Source organism: Vigna umbellata, chromosome 6 (assembly GCF_029865625.1).
Source record: "Vigna umbellata cultivar VRB3 chromosome 6, Vumbellata_1.0, whole genome shotgun sequence".
NCBI lineage: Eukaryota > Viridiplantae > Streptophyta > Magnoliopsida > Fabales > Fabaceae > Vigna > Vigna umbellata.
Genome location: NC_142170.1, coordinates 28,429,710 through 28,452,632, shown reverse-complemented (window position 1 = coordinate 28,452,632; position 22,923 = coordinate 28,429,710). Strand labels below are relative to the sequence as shown.

Below are 22,923 nucleotides of genomic sequence, written 5' to 3'. Positions count from 1 at the left end.
ATCCAGCTTTTCAGTACAATCAGGTATAACAGCAAGAATATCTGGCAAGGGTTTCTCATGCATAAGATTATCAAAGCTAGTTTGTACCTCACCAAAACATATAGGAAGCTCAAATTTAAAATCAACATGTACTGGCTCCTCAAAAATAACCTCACTAGCATATATCAAATCAGCAGCTAAATGAACACCTACTGTGAAGCTATCATCAACTGGAATGATGTCAAAATCAGCACATAACTCTAAAACAGCATAAGGTATGTCAATATGTTCAATGGAAAATGCTGAATCTAAAATGTGAGTGTGTGTAGACATCCAAACAACAATATCAAGGATACAAAATATACCTATTACTGTTATCATTTTAAAGATAATTTATGTAGTTGTTCAAGTTTCAAACTACAATACTTTGAATAAAATGTACCAAGTAATTAAAAGAACTTATCCATTGATCTAGAATAAACAAAAAACATTCTCTAATTTATTTAACAGTTCAATTTTCTTCCAACTAAAGATTGAATCTTACTCTAGAAAAGAAGGGAATTTACATCTATAAAGGCACGTTGGAAATAACAGTATTCCAAAGGGTGCCCACATTGCTAACTTACATAAGAAAATAGCTATTTAGGAAACTAAGGCTAATATGGGTGTTGTCATTCTACGCTAAGAGATAACCATTTTTTGTGCAATACTTTTACATTGATTGGAAGAAACTATTCAGAAACTTGATATGTGCAGATTCTCATTCAATTCTCCCAAGAAATTAAATTCTCAAATCTGAATCATGCTTCTTTTGGTCTTATAATTAGTTGTTCATTGTGCTAAATTTCTTTGTAAGTTCATTTATGCTCTCTTCATACTTAGTTGCACCTTTTTTAGCTTAGTTCAGTTAGTTCAAAGTTCTTTGAGTCTTTTGTATTGTTAACCAGTCATTTGAATTCCTAAAACTCAGAATTGGTGATGAGGTTCTGTTAATTTTCTGCATAATTGAATGTTGCAAAAGTGACATTTTGAATTAGTGTCCATTAGCACCTCAAACAAGTTTGTGTTGATATTTAAATCTTGTTGAAATGGTTAAGTTCAAAGTATAACAACATTTGTAGAAGAATCAAAAGCTAGAGGTGCATAAGAGGAAATGATTTGGAAATTGAACTAGTTGTTCACTGAAACTGAAAATGCAAGGGAAGAAACACAAGACTAGAAGAATGAGGCTGCACAATTGAAGATGCAAGTTGCAGTCACTGAACTTGTTTTAGAAGATGCCCAAATAAAGATCAAAGCAGCATTGAAAGAAGTAGAGGTAGCAAAAACAGTTGAGGCAAGTGCTGTTCAACATATCAGGGGATGATTTTAAGTCCTTAGTTCATAAGGTTGAGGAGTCTGATAAATTAGCAGATATGAAATTGGATGCTGCCAAAGCAGAGGTGGAAGCTACAAAGGTGAGTGAAAATTAAGTTCTAAAAAGGTTAGAGGAAACCCAAGAGGAAATTGAGGATATGAAAAATGAAACACAGGAAGTCTTCAAAAGGGCTGAGATGGCTGAAGCAGCAAACAGAGCAGTGGAGAATGAGCTGACAAAGCAGCGTCAAAGAGGGCAAAAGAAATTAACAAAAAAAAGTAGCAGAAGTTGCTTCTAAATTATTGGCTGAAACACATATGGCAGCAGAATTATCTCATCAGCATTATAGGATTCAAAACCAGAATTCACTACCAAAGGTGGAGATGAAAAAGTTAGAGAAAGGGAAGGTTTCAAATGAAGAGAAACATTTTTAATGTTGAGTTGATAGTGCAGCCACTAGTTTATGACAACCAGTAAAGAAACAATTATAAGACTTCATTCAGTTTTATCGTACTTCCCAAAACAACCCCATTTCATTTAATGAAACCCCTGTTAATCAGGATTTATCATGAACCCAACCCCTCCCTTACCTAATACACATGTTCATTAGTTAACACAATGAAGGACATAGTCAGAATAATTTAGTAACTACATTATCATGTTCATTTACAGCCTAACCAGATTCAATTTAACTTACTTCACTCCATAGAATCATTCTTATTTAACTCTAGACACATGCCCATTCATCAATAAATGAACATCAGACCTGCTTAACCACGCGAAACACAAACAATTTATAAAATATCCATAAACACAAAACACATTCCACACATATAGGCATGAACTGGCAAACAATTTATTGAGGACGCGTTCTAAAACAAAGACCTTACCTCACACTCCAGAATGATCGAAGGAAGACTGCGAGCTCTCAACGCAACAACCAACCTTGGCTTCACCGCAATGACTTACACACGCCAACAACCACGAATCAGCACCCTTGCCGCCGCAACAGCCTGAAGCGCACACCACGAACCACCACCCCAACCACAACACCGACAACGTTTCGAAGAACCCTAACCAAACAAACAACCCCAACCACCCACCAAGGTTATGCTGTCAATGATATCGGCACACAACGCCAACGACCGCCAGTACGGATAAACGCCAAGGGAGAGGGAGATAAACGCCAAGGGAGAGGGCGAAAATGGAAGCAAAGGACGAGAGGGAAATTTCTAATTGGGGCACCAATAGGGATTCGAGTGTCACGAAATTGGAGACAAACTCCTCCAATACGCCCAAATGCTTAAGTCAGGCCACTTATCGACGGCCAAACACCCTCGCTAAATTAAATCAACACACACCTTCGGTAATGCTTTCCAAGGCCTTCGGTAATTCAGTTTTACCGACGGCCAAAAATCCTTCGATAATGTTCCGCCGGTAATAAGCGCGATTCTTGTAGTGGTCTTACATCGCTGGCGTTGAGCGGTGGTTCGTGGCGCTAAGTGATAGGTTCATAGAGAGCTCTTTTCCAATTTTAACTGATATGACATTGAGCGATGCTAATATGGCGCTAAGCACAAATAATGTTGACATGTCAAAATTGAGGTATTTAAACTTGTTTCTCATGAGCTTAAAGGATTGTCTTCCTCTCAAACTTCACTCTCTACCTAGGGCGACTGGGAAAGGCCCTTGGAGGTTGTTTGGGGTGTTGGGAAGCTCTCTCACTCCTCCTTAGCTCTTCAATCTTCATCCATAATGTTTTCCCTTCTTAGGATTGATGAGGGATAAGAGCTACGAGTTGGAGGCATTAATGTGAAGGGTAGGCGAATTTGGGGCATGAAGCAATTGCCAAGAACCTTGGAAAAGAACTTGAATATTCTCTTTGGTTTCCATTTATTCCCTATCTCTTCAATTTGTAGAACCTGAAGTTCTCTACCATGGAAGATCATTCTTATTTGTTGAAATTAGCTGTAAAACATGGAACTCTTGTGTAATTTTGTTCTATTAATGATATTTGTTTTCCTAATTCATGTTAATATTCAATTTCCATGCTTAATGTTTGATGTGGATTGTTCCCATACATGATTTTTTATTCTTGAGGTATTGGAAAATATTTATAGAATCTAGACTTGAAATTAAATGTTTATTGAATGCTTGTGTCTAAGAATAGAACTTGATTCATTAGTAATCTATGCTACATTTCCTTGCACACCGATTGTTTGATGAAAATACAAAAAAGAGTTTATTGTGTTTTTGTGAACTTTATGATTTAATTGAGTTCAACCAACAATATGTATGTGTGTGCGTGTGTGTATTGCTTAATTATGTTTAAATATCATTTTTTATTACTTCATATGAGTTATTTTCAATTATTGTAATTTTCTTGGTTTGGATTAAAAAGATTTAATTTGTTATTGTCCTAGTGTTTAAATATCACCACTATAGAGTGGTTATTCATATGTATCATGTATTTGTAGTTGAAACACTTGTAACACTCAAAATGATAGACAAAACTCAAAATCACCAATACAAAACCTATTTGAATATGCACTTTTGTTTTTAAGCCTGTTGTCAGAACTTGATTTCGGTTATGATGTTAGAACTTGATTTAAATTAAGTATTGTTGATTTGTATTATGTTACTATAATATTAACTTAACATGTTAGATTACGATAAGCAGATTTAATTCTTCATTTAGTCCATGTATTTAACACAAACCTTTTGATATGAAAGTAGAGTAAATAACAGTCTAGCAGTTGATCCATAATGCCAACTCATGCATATGATAGGTTGTACATTTGTGTAGGGTTGAGATGAAAAGTTCACTTTTAGTGCAGAGTTATCCTATGTTTCTCTTCATGCACAAGCCACCAAGCCAATATTTTATAACTTTTTCATTTTTCATTGGTTTTCAAGAGTCTTGAAGATGAAATTTGAAACCTCAAGTAAGGATATCTTTAACTAACCAGCCCCCAATTGCACCTCAATCTAATTCTCAACCACCACATCAATCTTTTCATGTATCTAAACCAATAATACTAACTACATCATATTCATATTATGAAAATAAAGAGGAAGAAAATGAGGAGACTGAGTTACAAGTAGACGAAGAAATTGTTGATGTCATTGATAATCAATTATATACAAAGTTTAAATTGGACATTAGTAACAAGAACTACTTAATATATTATACATGTTAAGAGCATACTATGTTATATAGTTATCCAATATATTTTTTTGGTTCAATTGTATCCCTTAGACATAAAGCTGTCAAAACGGGTAATCCGGCCCAACCCAACCCGACCCACCACAGGTTGGCCACTTAGTGAGCCAACCCAACCCGACTCATTTATTAGCGAGCCAAAAAAATTCGAACCCGACCCGACCCACCACGGGTTGGTGGGTTAAACGGGTTGGCTCATTGGCTCACTTAATTAACTTTTTTTTCACCCTCTTCTTCTCAAATTTTTATAACATGTTACTTTGATCGATCAAATTGAAACAGTAATAATTGGACCAATTGATATAAAAAAAGATGAAACAAAAAAGAAATATATTATTATATATATTCTAAGCTATCAAGCATAAAATTTTGCCAATTTAGTTTAATGAGACATACACAACCGTTTGATCAAGAAACTACATATAGCCGTTAACAAAAATATATAGCACAAGATAAAACTGTCATGCTTGTAGATAGGTCTGAAAACAAGATAAAGCAAATGATATATTCTTGAATTATCCAATTTATAATATTATTCATCTATTAAATTAGAATCTTGAATGGATAAATCCACAGTATTATGCTCTCTTGAAACATCTTTTTCTTTATCTCCATTTATAATATTATCAAATCTATAATCTTAGGGTTTTATTTGCAAAGGAGAACTTTTGGAAAGATAGCAGCGTGAAAGGCTCTATTACTAAGTAAAGGTTGTGCATTTTGAATAATTAATTTGATTTTAATAAAAAAAGTAGAATTTGAATAATTAATTTAATTAAAAAAAATAGGTGGGTTGGTGAGCCAACCCGACCCACCACGGGTTCAACCCGTGTGAGTCGGGTTCTTAGTCAGCCGGGGTAAAATTGGCTCGCATCAAAATTTTTGCATTTTTTTTCCAACCTAACCCGGCTCAAACTCGTGGTGAGCCGGTTGGCTCACGGGTTTCAACCCATTTTGACGGCACTACTTAGAGACACAATTATTTTCTTACACTTCGTAGATGATCAAGGAAAGAGAAATAGAAAGCAACTACAAACCAATTATGTGTGGCATTTACCTATTAATGAAATGATTGTTGTGAAGTGGAATAGTTAGGGTCAACCAATTGTAGATAGAGAAACATTATTGAATATGTTCTTAGGTAGTATTGCAAGAAACTCTAATTCTACCATTTAACTATTCTAGTTGGAGGAAGATTCCTAAAGATTATAAAGAAGACATACTTAAAAACATTATTCAGGTCAACATTGTGAAAGATGAATGTATAATTTAATTATACTATAACTCTTGTTAATTTTAATTATTTTATATTTTAAAGGCTAAGTTTGATGTCCATTATGATGCTCATATAAGCCATGTCCTCTAATCAATTAACATAAAGTGGAGAGACCACCGACAATAATTATGGCAACTTAGAAATGATGTAACATGTATTTGAGATGAATTGATAGCAATGACTCTAGCATGAATAAATAGAGATCATCAAGCTTCTTTTGTGGATTATCGACTAAATTAAAAAACAAAGGTATATTGAAACTTTTTTTAATCAACATCATTCAGGGTAATGATTATTAATTTTTATACATTGATGATTAGGAGCATGCCTTCAAAAATAAAGAAAATAGGGCAAAGCAAATTATTGCTCACATATGTGGATCTAAGAGCATTGCAAGAAAAATGGATGAAAATGTGACAATACTACATATCTTGATATGGAATTTTTGTTTTAATTTATGGATTTATGTGTCATATATTTTTTCACTTTTATAGGAAAAAAAAGTGTGGCTACAAGGTTGGTAGAGGAAAGGTATGGATAGTAACATATGAACATGCTAATGAAGCATTTGTGAGTGATGAAGCGAGGGAACATATGTAAGTTCAATTCAAAAAGTCTATAATTGTTAGCCATACTTTGTATTAATTTAATTAGATTCTTCTTGTGTTCTTTGTAGAAAAAAGAAATTCAAGCATATGAATCAATCTCATTATCATACGTATCAAAAGACATATCAAGTATTGATTCCTTAAGTTTTTTCTTTTGGAAGCCAAGAACATTGCAAATGTGTTAGGAGTTTGGTTCCTTGCACATTTAACTCCAATGGTGGATATACAAGTAGGATAACTTCTATGTTACTCTATATCTCGATAAGTCTAGGAACTTTTGATTGCATTGTATCATTTGGTCTACGTACCAAAACTGATAACATTTGAGATTATGCATGATTGTACACAAAAAATCCTTATTTGACTCTCTCTTTAGCCTTGTGTCTCTTATCCTTAGGAGGTCTTCCTTCACTAGCAGATTTTTTTTGGAAAACTGCATTTATTCTAGTATGGGTGACAAGCAGGCTTATATTTCTTAGTTTAGAAAGGACTCCTTACAAGGGTTGTTTCTATCTACTATTATCTAAAAATAATCATGTTATTAATGACTTAACAAAAACAAGAAATAACTCCTCACGTGCAAAATTATAGAAGATCCCCTTGAAGATTAAACAATTCCATCGAATTAAGTATGATTGTATGTGTGATAACATCCACTATACCTGGAATACCATTGAACCTTATTACTGAAATTGCTCAGGATAACCTTTTTTAGCTTCTAGAATCTATTTCTTAGGTCAACTCTTACCTTACTAACAGGAATAAAAGAGTTAGGAAATATGCTTCGCCCAAAATGAGAATGGGCTAAGGATATGAACTTAGAATAAAAAATTCAATGATTGAGTCGATTCCATGATTCTAAGTTCAATTTTATATTGGACCTAATCGAAATGGGATTATATACATTCTCATTATGAGAAGAGTTCATTTGAGCGTATCTAAATAGATATTATGTCTACAAATATATCTCTACATCCGTTCTATTGAGGATAAGTAATAGGCATAATTAGACCTATTTTTCACTTATCTTATTATGTAGGACCCTTTTCAATTAATCTCTCTAGGCTTCTATTGAATTGATAAATAAATTTAATTAGTCCATTTTTTTTATAGAATATCTATATCTATCTATATAGATAGGTAAGAAGATATCCTATGGATAATTCGAATAGAACCAATTAGATGTCCGACTTCGACCTATATGACATGACAAATCAATAAAAAGACTCCAACACTCTACCTTTGTGATATATTCCATACTTCACACTAAATAAATATCATATTCTTGGGATATGATATTTACTTTAAAAAGGCCTTGGTGGTGAAATTGTAGAAATGTGACACTCAAAATCTCGTGCTAAAAAGCATGAAGGTTCAAGTTCTCTTCAAGGCATAATATTGAGATCTCTTATTGAACTGGAATAAGTTCGATAGTTTTGGTGATCTTCCTATCTAATGAATGGGTAATTGGTTTTGAAATTATCCGCCTGCACCCTACTTTCTCCGAGGAGTAAATGCTTCAATAAGAATCACATAAGGGTAGATTCATACATTAAAAACCTCTAGTAAAATACCCCACTCGTAGCCTAGCGGATGGATAAAGTACATTAAATATTTCGTTTTAGGAATTTACGACTTACCCATTCAATGGCTTTGGCATTGAACATTCCCTAAATGGATAGTGTACTTTCGGGTCAAGTGAATTCAAAATATAAACGCCTATTGGCATTTCAATCTTTCTTCTCCTTTTAGGGCCTATCCAAAAAAAAATCAATACTTCTAGATTGTGAATATCTACATAGGACAAATCGCCCTGTGGATATCTTTGCTTCAGAACAAAAACAATTTGAATTAGGCTTAGCCAACTAGAATGTGTTTTATCGATATAGGAGATCTTTCAAGTGAGAAGATCCATCGACCTAAGACGAAGAGAAAGAAAGGTCTATCTATTGTTTTTAGTTATTTAATTAAATCGATGCTTCATTATTTGAGCAGCTAGCAACAACTATCTCATTTGGGAAAAGTCATCCTTTTCTTAATAACGTCTTTGTCATTTGATCCAATAGTGCTTCATTAGATAGAAACAAATTTGATAAATATTGATAACTCTCATATAAAGTATTTAGAAGGGAACAATCCTTTAGATGATGAAATATTGATTTTAGCTCATCTTCAAGTTATCCTTCTAGTGCATAGTTACAAAATGAGGTTAATAATTTTTTAATTTTAATAATGTTGTATTACAAAATAAGTTATTTTCACTATTTTAACTATTTTTGTGTTTTAAACCAAGTTTCAACGTTGAAATCCCAAGTAAATAAAATGAAAGAAATGATTATTTTATTTTTTTGCAAAATTATCAAAGAGAGTTACCTCGTGATTTTACTATGTGTGCACGTGTAATATTTAATCTTGATTAAACTAATATATGTTTATATTATTGTTTAGAAAGTTATCAATTATCATTTTTTTATATGTCAAGTATCTAATCAAGGAAATATTCCTAACAAAAATACAATTTATCAACATCATGCACTACATTAGACAAATATTTTTTTAATTTTTCATTATGTCTGTTTTTCTTATTTAGAACAAAAGTGTAATGACTTACTAATTTTAATTTTTACGCCTTGTCATTTACATTATTTGCTATTAAAATGGTAGGTTTCTCTCTTTGTTTCTTTTATGAATGATATATACAAATTATAAACACCAAAAATCTAAAATCCTTGCCTTTTATAAATTTTCTTTTATCTAAGGATTTATGTATTATTAAAAAATACGAAACAAATCAAATAAGAATCTTCCAATAAAAAATATTTAAATCGCTTCCAATAATAGGGTTTCAAATCCCAGGCGATAATGGGTTTCAACCCCAAGCAATACCAAGAATTCCCTGAACCGTTGATAAATTGTGCTAATTCCAAGGATTACTAAAAATTTCAGATAATTTATTAATGACGTTGGCTCTTCTAGAAAAATGACAAATTACAGAAAACACATTTAGTGGGTTAAAACCTCATAAACGCTAAATATATAACCTTAGCTAAAAACAATTATTTTTTAGTGTATATTGATTCTTTAAAAATCATTATAAAATATAAAAGTATTCTTTTAATAAATAATTAAAATAAATAAATAAGTAAATATATATTTATTTATTTTTAAGGTCAAAACCATTCCACTCTAAAAATAAAAAAAGTAAACACACATTTTGTTTAATAGGTTGATCCATAGGTTTAGAATAATGTACTTGTATCACATTTTTTTATGATTATTATGTTATATTTGTTATGTAGTAGTGTGTTGAAAAACTAATGAGGGTAAGAGATAAGGAGAAGAAGAGAAATAGTTAAATGTCAACGTAATATCGATATTTGAAAGGGTATTTAATAGAACTAAATCTTTGCATTGAACATTAATTGAATGATCTTAAATTTATGCTTCACACTTCTTTTAATGCCTTGTTATAGAAACAGATATCGTAGGTAGAAGATTTATTATGAAATTTAAATCTTCTTTCTTCTGTCTAGGCGTTGGTAGGATGTGGATTCTACACAACTCATGATAGAACAACTATAATAGGATTCAATGAAGAAAGTGATTTCGTGCACTTTATTTCCCTACAATAAATGATTTCCTTCATAAATTAGATTTTCTAAAGAATTAATGTTCTGTACAAATTTTATTCCTTCCCAACTTTTCTTCTATTTCCTTTCACGCAACTCAAAATCCAAAAATATAGTTTTGTCAGTTAAAAACTCAACCAAACAAAATCTCTTATATACATGGTTTCTTAGTTTATTGCCAATATTTACTTCTATTTTTAAACCATATTATACGTTAAATTGACTTTATTTAAATAAGAATTTGTTAAAAAATTGTAAATATAGTCAATTCAATAAAATTTCTTTTTTGTAGAGACAAATTTTTGTGTGAGAGACAACTTTTATTTTTATAGTATTTAATGTCAATGTATATCTGAGATATTTCAAATTCGAAATCAGTAGTTGGTGATATTAATAAAAAAAAATTAATTTCATTAGCAGAATTTAATATTTATGTATATATAATTATTAATAAAATATTCTAATAAAAAAAAACTTTTCCTAAAATATCTTCAGTTCATTTGGAATTGAATATAAAGGAAAATTCTGTGCTACCCAGAACCCATAATATAAGATTTATTTTTAACAACTATACGAAATTATTTTGCAGCTTGCTTGCTTTCGTTCAGGAATGGGCTTTTTGTAATGGAAAAGAATATGACCAAAAATTTAACAGGGTAGTTTCTTCTTGCACCTCCATAAGTTTTTTCATGCATTTAACATAAAATAAACTTTTCATTTTGTCCTTTTTATTATATAATCCAGAAATAAAAAATAATTTTTAGATCGCACGATTCGAAAGCTCTTAAGCTTGTAAAATCCACAAATAAAAAAGCTTTCGCAGCATTATGTGATGTGAAGCCAAAAATGACTTCTTATCTGTGTCATTTAGTAAGTCATTTTTTTCTAAATAAGATAACTTTTGAATTACGTACTCCCAAAATTATTTATTTTTTAAGTTATTTTTTATTTTTGAATTATGCTGTTTGAAATTCATTTTTAACTTCTGGTTACATACTCCAAAACTAAAAAATAAATTACTTTTAAATAATACAATTTAAAAAATAAGGAAAATGAAAAAGAAAATTATATGAAAATACAGGAAGAAAGTTATGGATGTACGGGGTGCGGGAAAAAGCTCCTAGTTCTTCAATAAAAGAAGGATGAGGCCCAATCGTAACAGGCCCAGTAAATAAAAACGGTAGCCCAATCCATTAAAAAGTTGTTGTTAGAAACGTAGAAGACCTTTATACACCACTGTTGATTCAATTGAAGAAAGCACTGAACAAATCACCCACAGTTCCTACCGTTAGAAAGGGGTATGGCGACTCTTGATTCCGACGTGCCAATGATTCCGGCCGGCGAGGCATCGAGCAGCGCCGGACCGTCTTCCAAGAAGCCCAAGCGTTTCGAGATCAAAAAGTGGAACGCGGTCGCACTCTGGGCTTGGGGTATTTGTTTTCTCCTTAAACCCTAATTTTTCCCGTGTTTTTTTCTTCTCACTATTTTTTCTTTATTTCTTGCAGACATCGTTGTCGATAACTGTGCCATCTGCCGGAACCACATCATGGATCTATGTAAGCGCGTTCTTTCAATCGAAAACTGTTTTTCAATTTGAAGCGATTCGTTCCGCTTTTGAATTTTTGGTCCCTGATTTCAGGCATCGAGTGCCAAGCCAACCAGGCCAGCGCAACTAGCGAAGAATGCACAGTGGCGTGGGGTATGTTTTTGATTCGCTCTAATTGCTGATTTGATTTGAAATAGGTTTTTAGAATGCTTGATATCCATCTGTCTGTTTTACCTTAGGGTTGAGGAAGGTAGATATGATTGTAGGAGTATTATAATTTAAAATTAAAATTGTTTGTACGTCCAATAGTTCTACCTAGCTTACTAGCCGAGCTAGGTCAGTTTAAATACACCTCCTCCTTCGATATCTTTTTCTAAGACGAACAATACCTCCAACGTAGTGATTGATCCTATCGGAACATTGGCCTTTTTTAAGGGAACAAAAACTCTCCTATCTCTTGATTGGGGACAGGGGCTTCATGTGTACCCCCAATAGTTCTAATAGTTCCATATAACTTAGAGTTAAGGTCAAAGTTTGTTTAAATACACTTTTCCCTTTTCGTCCTCCCATCCTCCGAGATGCCTTTTTGAAGCTCCAAAGTTGGATGTGATAATTGATTCAGATGTGATAATTGATCCTATCGATGTGAACTCAACAGATTTGAGGTCGGTACAAAATCGATAAAACATTCTTTGGTTGGAGTTCTTTAATATCTACTACAAGAAAATATGTTGGAAGTTTGTTCTTACTTAAGAGAGGGTAAGTTGATGCTGCTGTCATGTTCAAAGTGGGCGTATTATCATTAATATATGACAAATTAAAGCATATATAATTTGACTGAAGAATCAAAACCTTTATCTCAAAGCAAGGTTGTTATTGGGCCCTTGATCTTGAGGGAGGAGATAAAAGGTGTTTTTTACTCTAGGAGGGTGGACGCAAGCTAGTTTGAGTTAATGTTTTGATATTTCATTGTTTAACGTTACCAATTGAGACTGTATTTTGCGTATCTTGCGTTTATTATTTCCTCCCCATTTTATGTTTCGCCATCTATTAAACTGAAGCAAATTCAGTATCTTGCGTATACTATTGTACTACGACTATTAAATTTAGCGTTTATTTTCAATTTGACTGCTCAATCTTGTGGCACTTCCTTTGCCTCGTTCTGCTATGGCTATGAAGTGTACTAGATTAGATGTCCATCTTATCTAATTGGCAATCCTCTCACCTCTGACGCAAATGGTCACAAAAGTAAGCCATGAAAAATATGCTTATTTATAGGCAAAATGAATTAGAATTTGCTTAAGAAACATTAAAAGTAGTGTTTCCATCATATTTGTCCTAGCAGTTTATGATTTGAATAGGAAATAACCTTTTTTTTTTTTATTTCAAGAACAATCATATTGATATTGCGTAGCCCATAAGTTCAACAGTAAACATCTAACCAATGGGATATGTTGCTCTGCACTTTAGAACTAATGGAGATACTGGCAGTTATTGCCAAACACATCATATATTGTATTTTGGTTATATTTAAGGTTTCTGTACCTTATATTTTTTTAGGAGTATAGAGATCATGGATTTTTATATGCTCAGTACGACTCTATGAGACAATCACCATGAGTTGTCCTGCAAGAATGTGGCCACACCTTTTTATTCAAGTTCTTGCAGCTTCTAAATTAATCGTACTTTCTTGACCCTTGGAATTGTGGTTTATAAGAGTCAGACATGTGAATTATTATGATTATGATGACCTTCAGGCTTTTGGGTACGAAGGAGGAAACGGAAAGGGTTCCTATTAAAGAAAAGAAAGGAAGTGAGAGAAGTGAAGGAGTTACCAAGGGATGCTTCCATTCCATTGTTTGGTTCCATCATGAAAAAAATGGAAATACGTGTTAATAACATTGAGATGGACAAAATAATGTTGGACCCTTCATTTTTGTGGGACAAAATATACTTTGTCTCCAGTAACGTTTTGGTATTTCTAGATTATCGCAATGTTGTAAACTCTTTACCTTTTTTTTTAATTTTGGAATAATCATGTGTAGGTTATTTCTTCGTGTCATGAGTAAAAATGTTGTGCTATTTCAGTTTAGCTGGGACTTAAAAGAATAGTAATGTGGGCTTCTATGTTTGTTAGTATTTTTCTAGTTTGCACTGAATTACTCAAACTGCTACTTTATACAGGCGTTTGTAACCATGCTTTTCACTTCCACTGCATTAGTCGATGGCTCAAGACTCGTCAAGTTTGTCCTCTAGGTATGCAGACGTGGATCCTTCATCCTCCTTTATAGATTAAGAAGTGCACTTCTAACTTGTGTTTTTGTACCTGTACAGATAACAGTGAGTGGGAGTTTCAGAAATACGGGCACTAGAACTCCGACGCGGTTGAGATCTCCTTGGACATTTGTACTGTCTATCCGATATTTTTAATATTACAACTCTCTTTTTTTATTTTGCTTGTCTACTGAATTTATTATGTTCAAGGAATCAGTTTGCCAGATGGAGTTTAATATACACAGATGGTTTATGTAAAGTTTATTTTAATGTTTTGATTTTATCTATTTCATCGGCTTCGTATCAGTTGTTTCAACTAGTTGTGTTTACGAGCCGTATGAGTTGGTTAATTTTTCTTGATAATGGTCTCATTTGAGCACATTGCTATCGTTACATTTCATTGCACATTTTCTCATTTGGTTGACTGTCGGTGTTTTACATTTCAGTATGGTGTGGCCATGCATTATTATGTCAGTATGGCTCAGTATCTAGGGTGTGCTTTTTCATTTATCTCATGCAATGCGACCTTTCTTTCTCACTGATAAGAAAAAAAATGTTTGTTGTACTTGTGGCCTAGTGTGGTATCAAATTGTTTAATTTTGTAAACAGTATATATTAATAAAGAACGAATGAAAAATGAGAAAATAAATTATTAGAACACGCAGGGGCATAATTTGGACTGAAATTATTTAATGTGGGTCCATTTCTTCTGATTTTAAAAGTAAATTAAATATATGCAACGAAGCCAAATCATAATGTTTGCCTTTCTCGGGCGGTGACGCTAAGTTGAGGCTGAAATTTCCCCAGAAAATTGGGAATTATAAAATAAATCTAATTATTAGGTAGTGATATTTGTTTATTTTAAACAACTGATATAAGAACCACTTTAACCACTTTTTTAATGATGTTACTTTAAATATGAAATAGTTGTCAAAAGTGATTACTCTTTCCGTGTTTAGGGTGATGTTATACTAATTTATTTGATTAGCCTACTAGTTAATCTAGTTTATTGTAGTGTATTAAAATAGTTTGTTTTAAAAGTTTAGTTCATTCCAATTTTTAATAGTTTGATACATTTTTTATTATTTTCAACTTTTTCTTTTATTTTAGATAGATAATTAATTATTAATAGTTTTATTAATTAATGGATTAATTTTTGAATTTTAAAATATTTTGTAGTACAAAAGAATATGAAATATCTATACCAACTTAGGAAGTTTTATACTTGATATTCTAAACATAATATTGTCGTACATGGCCACATAATTAGTCGCAGTTCCAAAGTACAGCTATACAGTTGGACACCTCTTACACATTGCGAATCTCCGAATCTTGTAGTATTATAGCTACCAGATTCGTTAGGTCCCCTGTCCATCTTTGTGCTCGTCCATATATATATATATATATATATATATATATATATATATATATATATATATATATATATATATGATCATTTATTTTACAAAGATTAAACAAAATATTTACGCATTTCAATGGTTATTATATAACTAAATATAGCTTAGTTGCTTGACCAAATTTTAGCTAATTTTGTGCATAAATAAAAAACTTTTAAGTTCGACCTAAAAGAGAAAAGAAAAGAAAATGCCTTCCAAAACGCGGATAAAATTGTGTTTCGAAGTTTCACATTTTCTTTTGTAGTTGATTGTTGAGCCATTAGTAAGACAAATATTATAGTTCAAATTGTAGAGTTGATTCTAGATTATATATATATACATATATATATATATATATATATATATATAGTGCTGTCAAAATGGATTGAAACCCGTGAGTCAACCTGGTTCACCACGGGTTTGAGCCAGGTTGGATTGAAAAAAATGCAAAATTTTTTATGTGAGCCAATTTTGACCCGGCTTACTAAGAACCCGGCTCACACGGGTTGAACCCGTGGTGGGTCGGGTTGGCTCACCAACCTACCTATTTTTTTAATTAAATTAATTATTCAAATCCTATTTTTTTATTGAAATCAAATTAATTAAATTAATTATTCAAAATGCACAACCTTTACTTAGCAATAGAGCATTTTGCGTTGCTGTCTTTCCAAAAGTTCTCATTCGCAAATAAAACCCTAAGATTATAGATTGGATAATATTACAGATGGAGATAAAGAAGAAGATGTTTCAAGAGACCATAATACTGTGGATTTATCCATTCAGGACTCCAATTTAATAGATGGATAATATTATAGATTGAATAATTCGAGAATATATCATTTGTTTTATCTTGTTTTTACACCTATCTACAAGCATGACAATTTTATCTTGTGCTATATATTTTTGTTAACGTCTATATGTAGTTTCTTATATGTCTCACTAAACTAAATTGGCAAAACTTTACGCTTGATAGCTTAGAATATATATAACAATATATTTCTTTTGTTTCATTTTCTTTTATATCAATTGGTTCAATTATTATTGTTTCAATTTGATCGATCAAAGTAACATGTTATAAGAATCTGAGAAGAAGAAGGTGAAAAAAAAGTTAATTAAGTGAGTCAATGAGCCAACCCGTTTAACCCACCAATCCGTGGTGAGTCGGATCGGGTTCGAATTTTTTTGACTCGCTAATAAATGAGCCAGGTTGGATTGACTCACTAAGTGGTCAACCCGTGGTGGGTCGGTTCGGGCCGGGTTACCCGTTTTGACAGCTCTATAATATATATAATACAGAAGAAGTCGTGTATTTTTTTTCTTTTTTATATATAAAGACATAATATGAATTTTTTTTATCTGCGTAAAAAAGAAATCTCTATAGAATCATTTGTCTTATCCCACTTTATTTTTAAGTACAAATTTTCTTCAATTAATGGTTGTTACAAATGTTTAACCAATCTTGTTAACACTTTGTATTAATTATATGATATAAAATATATCAAACTATGCTGATGGCCAAATTTTAAACTATAAAGATTTAGTACCCATACCTTGCATAGGATATAGTGTTCTTTGAACCTATTGATTAAAAATTACAGTTTGATAAGCATCAACCCATAAGAATTTGGGTAGAGAATCAGTCCAAGAAAAAGTGCAACTAATATCAGTAATAGTTTATGTTTGTGCTTAATGTCTTCATGTTGTCTTGTTGTGGTGTAAAATCATAGAAGCGGAAAAAGACAATTATGTACCTTCTCCATCATTTTATTTTGGTTTATAGCTGGAATATATTAAGGACTATTGTTTTTAACAAGGCACTAATTGTGAAACTCAAATTTTAATTAATAATAATGTTAGAGATAAGGAGAGTATATAAGTTTTTCAATCTTATAATCATGTTTTTAAACATTTGTAGATGATTTACAATTGCAAACAAACATACATGAAAAAATATTTAAACTTAATTCAACTTATAAGATCGGTTTTTAACACTATTTATATATTCTATTTTAATGATATAATTAATGTGTTGGAAATTCAAACATATTTATGTTTCTTTCTTTTCTTATATACTATTCAAATTTCTTATTTATATTCAATGTGATACTTTTAATTCATACTTGAATTTCTAACTATCTTTTATACACTTATGAGTTCAATTTTATCATTGATTTATATCATAGAACATATTTGTCTTATCTCTTTATTTTAACACACTTCCACCAATCCAAATTATGATTGGATCTTTACCAAAAGAGGATATATTTGTCTCAACTTGAGCAAGAAACCAAGACAAATCATCAACTCTAATATCATTGTTAGCTTTCTTTTATTATATGATAGATTAAGAAATTAATCACCTTTGATGTATACGTTTTTCATAAAAGACTTGACACCACATCTAATATAAAATCTTAAAACTCAATGTATAAGAGTCTTGTTTTTCTTATATATCATTTAACCTTTTCATTTTTTACTTAATATGAGACTTTCAATTAATGCTTGAATTCTTAAAGGTCTTCTCCACAAGTGTGAGTTGGATTTTATTATTTTTTTACCACAAAATTACATACTTGCCACACTTTTCAACACATTTTCACTGACCTTAACTATGATTGAATCTCTTATCATAATTAGCATACTTGTCTTCGCTTAAGTCGAACATCAAGACAAACTATCAATTTTAATAAAACAATAGAATTTTCTTTTATTGCGATAGATTAAGGAGATTGACCACCTTTGAGGTATGAGTTGTTCGTAAACCTTACACCACATAATCTAACATAAAATCTTATGGCTTAATGTTTATGGCTCTTCCTTTTTCTTGTATTTAACTTTTTTTTTATTTTTACTCAAGGTAAGACTCTCAACTCATACTTGGATAACAATCTTCCCCACAAATGAGTTGGATTTTGAGTGGTTTCTAACATCCCTTCCTTTTATTTCAACACACTTCTACTAACTCTAATGTGATCCAGTCTTACTACAATGAGACATATTTGTCTTTGTCTAAACTAAGAACCAAAACAAATCATCAACTTTGATAACACTATTAAAATTCTTTACTAGATCAGGCTGGAAAAATTTACTATCAATGATATATGAGTTACCTATATAAAAAACCTAACATCATTTTCAACCTAAAATCTTAAGACTTAATATTTATAGATCTTATTTTTCTTTCATACCACTCAATTTGTTCATTTATCTTCAATTTGAAAACTTCAACTCACACTTAAATTCTTAATATAATATGGAATCTTCACAAAATAATTTCAAAAATACTTAAAAATAACAAGTATAAAATAATCAATTTTTTAAATAAAATTTTAAATTCGATACAAAAGTAATAATAATAAAATCATATAAACGGTCATTGTTACATATTAATTACCCAATAAAATCAACCGATACTATGAACTAACCAAATAGCAATCTTTAACTTCATTTAAAAACTAAGACGAATATTCGTTTCTAATACTACTAATGACTAAAAGAAAAATCAAAACATTATGAGATTTACGTTAAAAAAAAAAAACTTGACACCATATACAGTAAAATATCTTCAAATAATAGACCCATAAGTTTTTCCTTTACAAAAATACTCAACTGTCTTTTTGTACTTAATAAACTCTTACTTAAAAATATATTTACCATATTGATATATTCAGTTTTTTTTTCTTTGACTTTGATCCATACTTTTCTTTTTCATTACATCATTTGTCACACTAATTTATTTTTCCCCTTCTATTTTATTATTTATGTTTCAACGAAAATAGGAGCAATAACGTCCCCATAGCACTCCTGAGGAGAAAAATGGAAAACAGCATGCTTTCGAACAGCAAAGGTCAACTGTTTCTCTATCTGCAATTTGTTTTCTTTTGTTTTTGTGTTTTTCTTCTCTCCTCTTTCTATCTTTCTATGTTTGGTTTTCAGTTAGAGTTTCAACTGTTACTTTAACTTCTTAAACACCCTCTGTCCCACCTCAAGAATCTACGGTATGCATCTCTTCTCTTTTTCTCCATTCTTCACTCTAACTTTCGGTTATCTTTCTACCAAACCTCTCCTCAACCTCTCACCAAACATTATTATTAAAACTATTCACTTGCATTAGGAAAATACCAAATTAAAATTAAATTTAGGGTAGGGGAATCTCGCATATTAAGTCGGTTAAATTCCTCAATTTTTTATTTTATATTCATCACTAATTATATGTTCATATACAGTTATGAGAATGCATTTATAACATGTTTACTTTTTCATGTTTAATAATGCACTTTCCATGTATCACAGTTTTATATTGTATTGTATAAATCGACTGGTCACCACAACCTCAAAGTGAATTATTGGTCAATCTTTCGAAACTTTCTAAACAACATAGATCAATCGGTTACTATTGACATCAGTGATCGATCAATATCTCATATATTAAGAAAATTTCAAGATAATTAGTAAGGTAAAATATGTTTATAAGACATTGAATTGTGATTGGGTCAGTCCTAAATAAAAGTTAATTTCAGAACCTATAAATACAGAGACAAGATAAGGAAGTAGGTATTATATTTATTGGATATTTAAGACTTAACTGTGATAATCAATTGTATAACTGAAAACTGGCTTGAGTATCAGAGTAAGAATATCTTTAATAGATATATACCCACTCAGATTTAGACTTTACTAAAGAAAATTTAACAAAATATTAGAAAAGGAAAAATAAACTGAACAAAGTGAATTGATTTAAAATATGAAGGTATAATTTTCAACCATACTAACCGAAACATATATCATCAACAATGCTAATATAAACTATTCATAAATAAACTTTGAATGTAAGTGAATTTTAAGTTTAATTTAATTTTATAAATTCATATAATATAAAATAATTTCACATTTTCAATAATATAAATAATTTCTTTTATTATTTTAATTTGTAGTGAAAAATAATTTCTTTTATTATTTTAAAAGATAGAGAAATAAAGAAAATATGAAAGGGAGTATTGATATTGATATTCTACTCATAATTGTTCTTATTATAAGTTGTATATAATGATTACTATTATTATTATTATTGTGGAGCTCTATATAGTATATATGGTGGTGTTGTTAGAGTTTGACTAATGGATCATTCTCTGAATTGTTCATCAAGGGGCATAGTTGGTGGAAGCAGAAAACCAAGCGGTTCTGATGGAGAAAGTGGATGGACATCTTACTTTGAAGACTTCTCAAAAGGCATAGAACCCAGTTATTGTTCCAGTTTGGATGGTTCATCTTTGCTCTCAGATGCTGCTTCTTCTGCTGCATGGAAATTTTCTCACCACAATCATCATCATCATCATCATCTTCTTTCTTCTCCCTCTTTCAAGGCCCCAAATCCACCCAAAAAGTTGACCTTCAAGAAAGCAAGAGCCAAACAGATATCAGAAGATGACCCTTTGGAAGACACTGCTAGCTCTCCTGTCAATAGTCCCAAGGTATGATTTTTATCATCTTTTTTTTATAATAATCCGAGTTATAAGGATGACATGCTGAATTTGACAAGAGGGTTGAAGAAAAAAAAAGAAAAAAATGATTTTTATTTTTCTTTTCCTTTCTCACTTCACCAATGATATATGCCTTTTCTTGTAATATCTTTACTGATTACTGTCTGAAGGTGAGAGACTTGAATCCAGCTGAAATGAGTTCTAGAAAAGATGATGATGATGAACTGGTAAACCTGGATTAATATATATAATGCTTTTTTGATGATGATTTAAGGGAGAAGAGTGAGTTTTTGCTGACAAATTGTATGTATGGTTTGATGATGATGATTGCGTAGGGTAAGGGGTTGAAATCATCAGAGCATTATTCAGATAAGAAGAGAGATGATAAATTAAAGTATAATGGAAAGAATGGTGATTGCACAGAGTTGAAGAAAAGGGGATTATGCCTGGTTCCTTTGTCTTTGTTGGTTAATTATTTGGGGTGACTGATACTTTTGTCTATATACTTTCTCTCTCTTTATCTGTCCCTCTCCTTGTCTCCTTTTCTTTGTGTTCTTCTATGTAGCTCAAGTTCTTCAATTGTATATTAAAGAGCTTCATCACTCACTGTGATGTATAATCTCTATCTCACTATATATCTGTATATTCTTTCATCCTATATTGTTAGCAATTTCATAAACTTTTGTTCTTCAAAGGAAACTTAATTTACTATACTGTTTCACTTTTCTTACTTCATCATGATTCATTAATATTTGTCACGGTCAGACTTTAATTAACAAAGAAAATGTGGATTTTGATAAATAATATTCATGCTGGTTATTTGTAATGAGGACAGGTAGAAAGAAACAAATAATAGGTATATAGTTAAGAGTTGAATGAATCAGGTGGATTGGTCAATATTTAACTTCAAATTAAATGAATTGTAACAATTACCATGAAATTTGATTGTATTACGTGAGATTTTGATTTTTTTTTATAATATATTTTTGGTGGTTTTTAGATTTAGGTAATATTATGATAATTTTTTTTGTCTTCAATTTAATTTTTTATAAATTGACTTATAAAGTAAAAAAGAAAATTATTTATATAAATTTTGAATTTGTTTTCTAAGAGTGAATTTTATATCTAACTCCGTCGTAAAGGTTATGATAATATAATACACAGAACAAAAAAACATTTTTGATAGAATAGATTCTAAATCTTAATTCTAATATTATGCTAAAAGTGAATATTAAACTTAATTTAATTTTATAAAACCAATTTATAAAATAAAATTTATATTTATTTATATATTTAAATTGATGTTATTTTAGTTGAATAAAAACTTTCATTCTTTTTCCAACAACTACAAGCATTAGTTATTTTTTATTTGGGTAAGAAATATTTTTCCTCAGTTATGTCAAATTTGTTTAATATTTTGTATTATACTGTTGGTAAGAAAAAAATTGCTTAGTGCAGATATTTGTGTGAACACCTGTTTGAATTATAGTTAATTATGGTTGAAATGAAATTTTGTTTTGCCGTGACTTACACACTGATGTGTGGTTTCAAGAATCCAGTTGAACTATAAATTTTTATCACTTACCTTTGTTCATTTGAATGGATTTGGAGAGAGTAATTGAGTGGATTTGAGATGATTTAGAGATAAATTTTTTGTTATTTATTTAAGTAAATTTAGAGGTAAATAAAATTGAATTTGGAAATAACGTTTGTAAGAATTAAGGTAGAATTTGATTGATGTGATAAATTAAAAAAATTTACTTCCAAATTCACTCTCATCTACCTCCAAATCCATTCAAATAAACAACAAAAGAAATTATTTTCAAATCCTTTCGAATTGATTCAATTACTTTTCTATAGATTTATTTAAGTGAATAAAGACTTAAACTTAAAAAACTGTACGAGATAAATATTAAAAGGGAAAGTTTTATGAGAGAAAGAAAGGGTAAAAAAATTAAAGAGGATGAGATAAATATTATAATAGGCAAAAGGAAGAAAGAACGTGCAAGTCGTTGGATTCCTGTGGCTTGTCATACCATACTCACTACTCAGTATAAAAAGGAAAGAATATTTTATTTTTGGGTGTACCAAAAAATATATAAAAGGAGGATATCTTTTTAATTTTGCCTGAGAGTATAAGTATTTGGGTATAAT

The 22,923-nt window shown here is 30.7% G+C and overlaps 2 protein-coding genes and 2 pseudogenes across 2 annotated transcripts; all 4 read left to right on the top strand.

Annotated features, from left to right (window-relative positions):
- Positions 1-640: 640 nt before the first annotated feature.
- On the top strand, positions 641-1,770 carry LOC148197150 (WEB family protein At5g55860-like; annotated as a pseudogene).
- A 770-nt stretch (positions 1,771-2,540) lies between these two features.
- On the top strand, positions 2,541-6,770 carry LOC148197149 (uncharacterized; annotated as a pseudogene).
- A 4,542-nt stretch (positions 6,771-11,312) lies between these two features.
- Positions 11,313-14,285, top strand: LOC124829763 (RING-box protein 1a-like). The gene is made up of 5 exons (XM_047303325.2): positions 11,313-11,502; positions 11,578-11,628; positions 11,712-11,771; positions 13,803-13,874; positions 13,953-14,285. The coding sequence occupies exons 1-5, from the start codon at positions 11,373-11,375 to the stop codon at positions 13,988-13,990; spliced, it is 351 nt and encodes a 116-aa protein (XP_047159281.2). The 5' UTR covers positions 11,313-11,372; the 3' UTR covers positions 13,991-14,285.
- A 6,082-nt stretch (positions 14,286-20,367) lies between these two features.
- LOC124829762 (vascular-related unknown protein 1-like) lies at positions 20,368-21,473 on the top strand. Its single transcript, XM_047303324.2, has 3 exons — positions 20,368-20,760; positions 20,940-20,996; positions 21,105-21,473. Exons 1-3 carry the CDS (start codon positions 20,407-20,409, stop codon positions 21,252-21,254), a joined length of 561 nt encoding a protein of 186 aa, XP_047159280.2. The 5' UTR covers positions 20,368-20,406; the 3' UTR covers positions 21,255-21,473.
- The last annotated feature ends 1,450 nt before the right edge of the window (positions 21,474-22,923 follow it).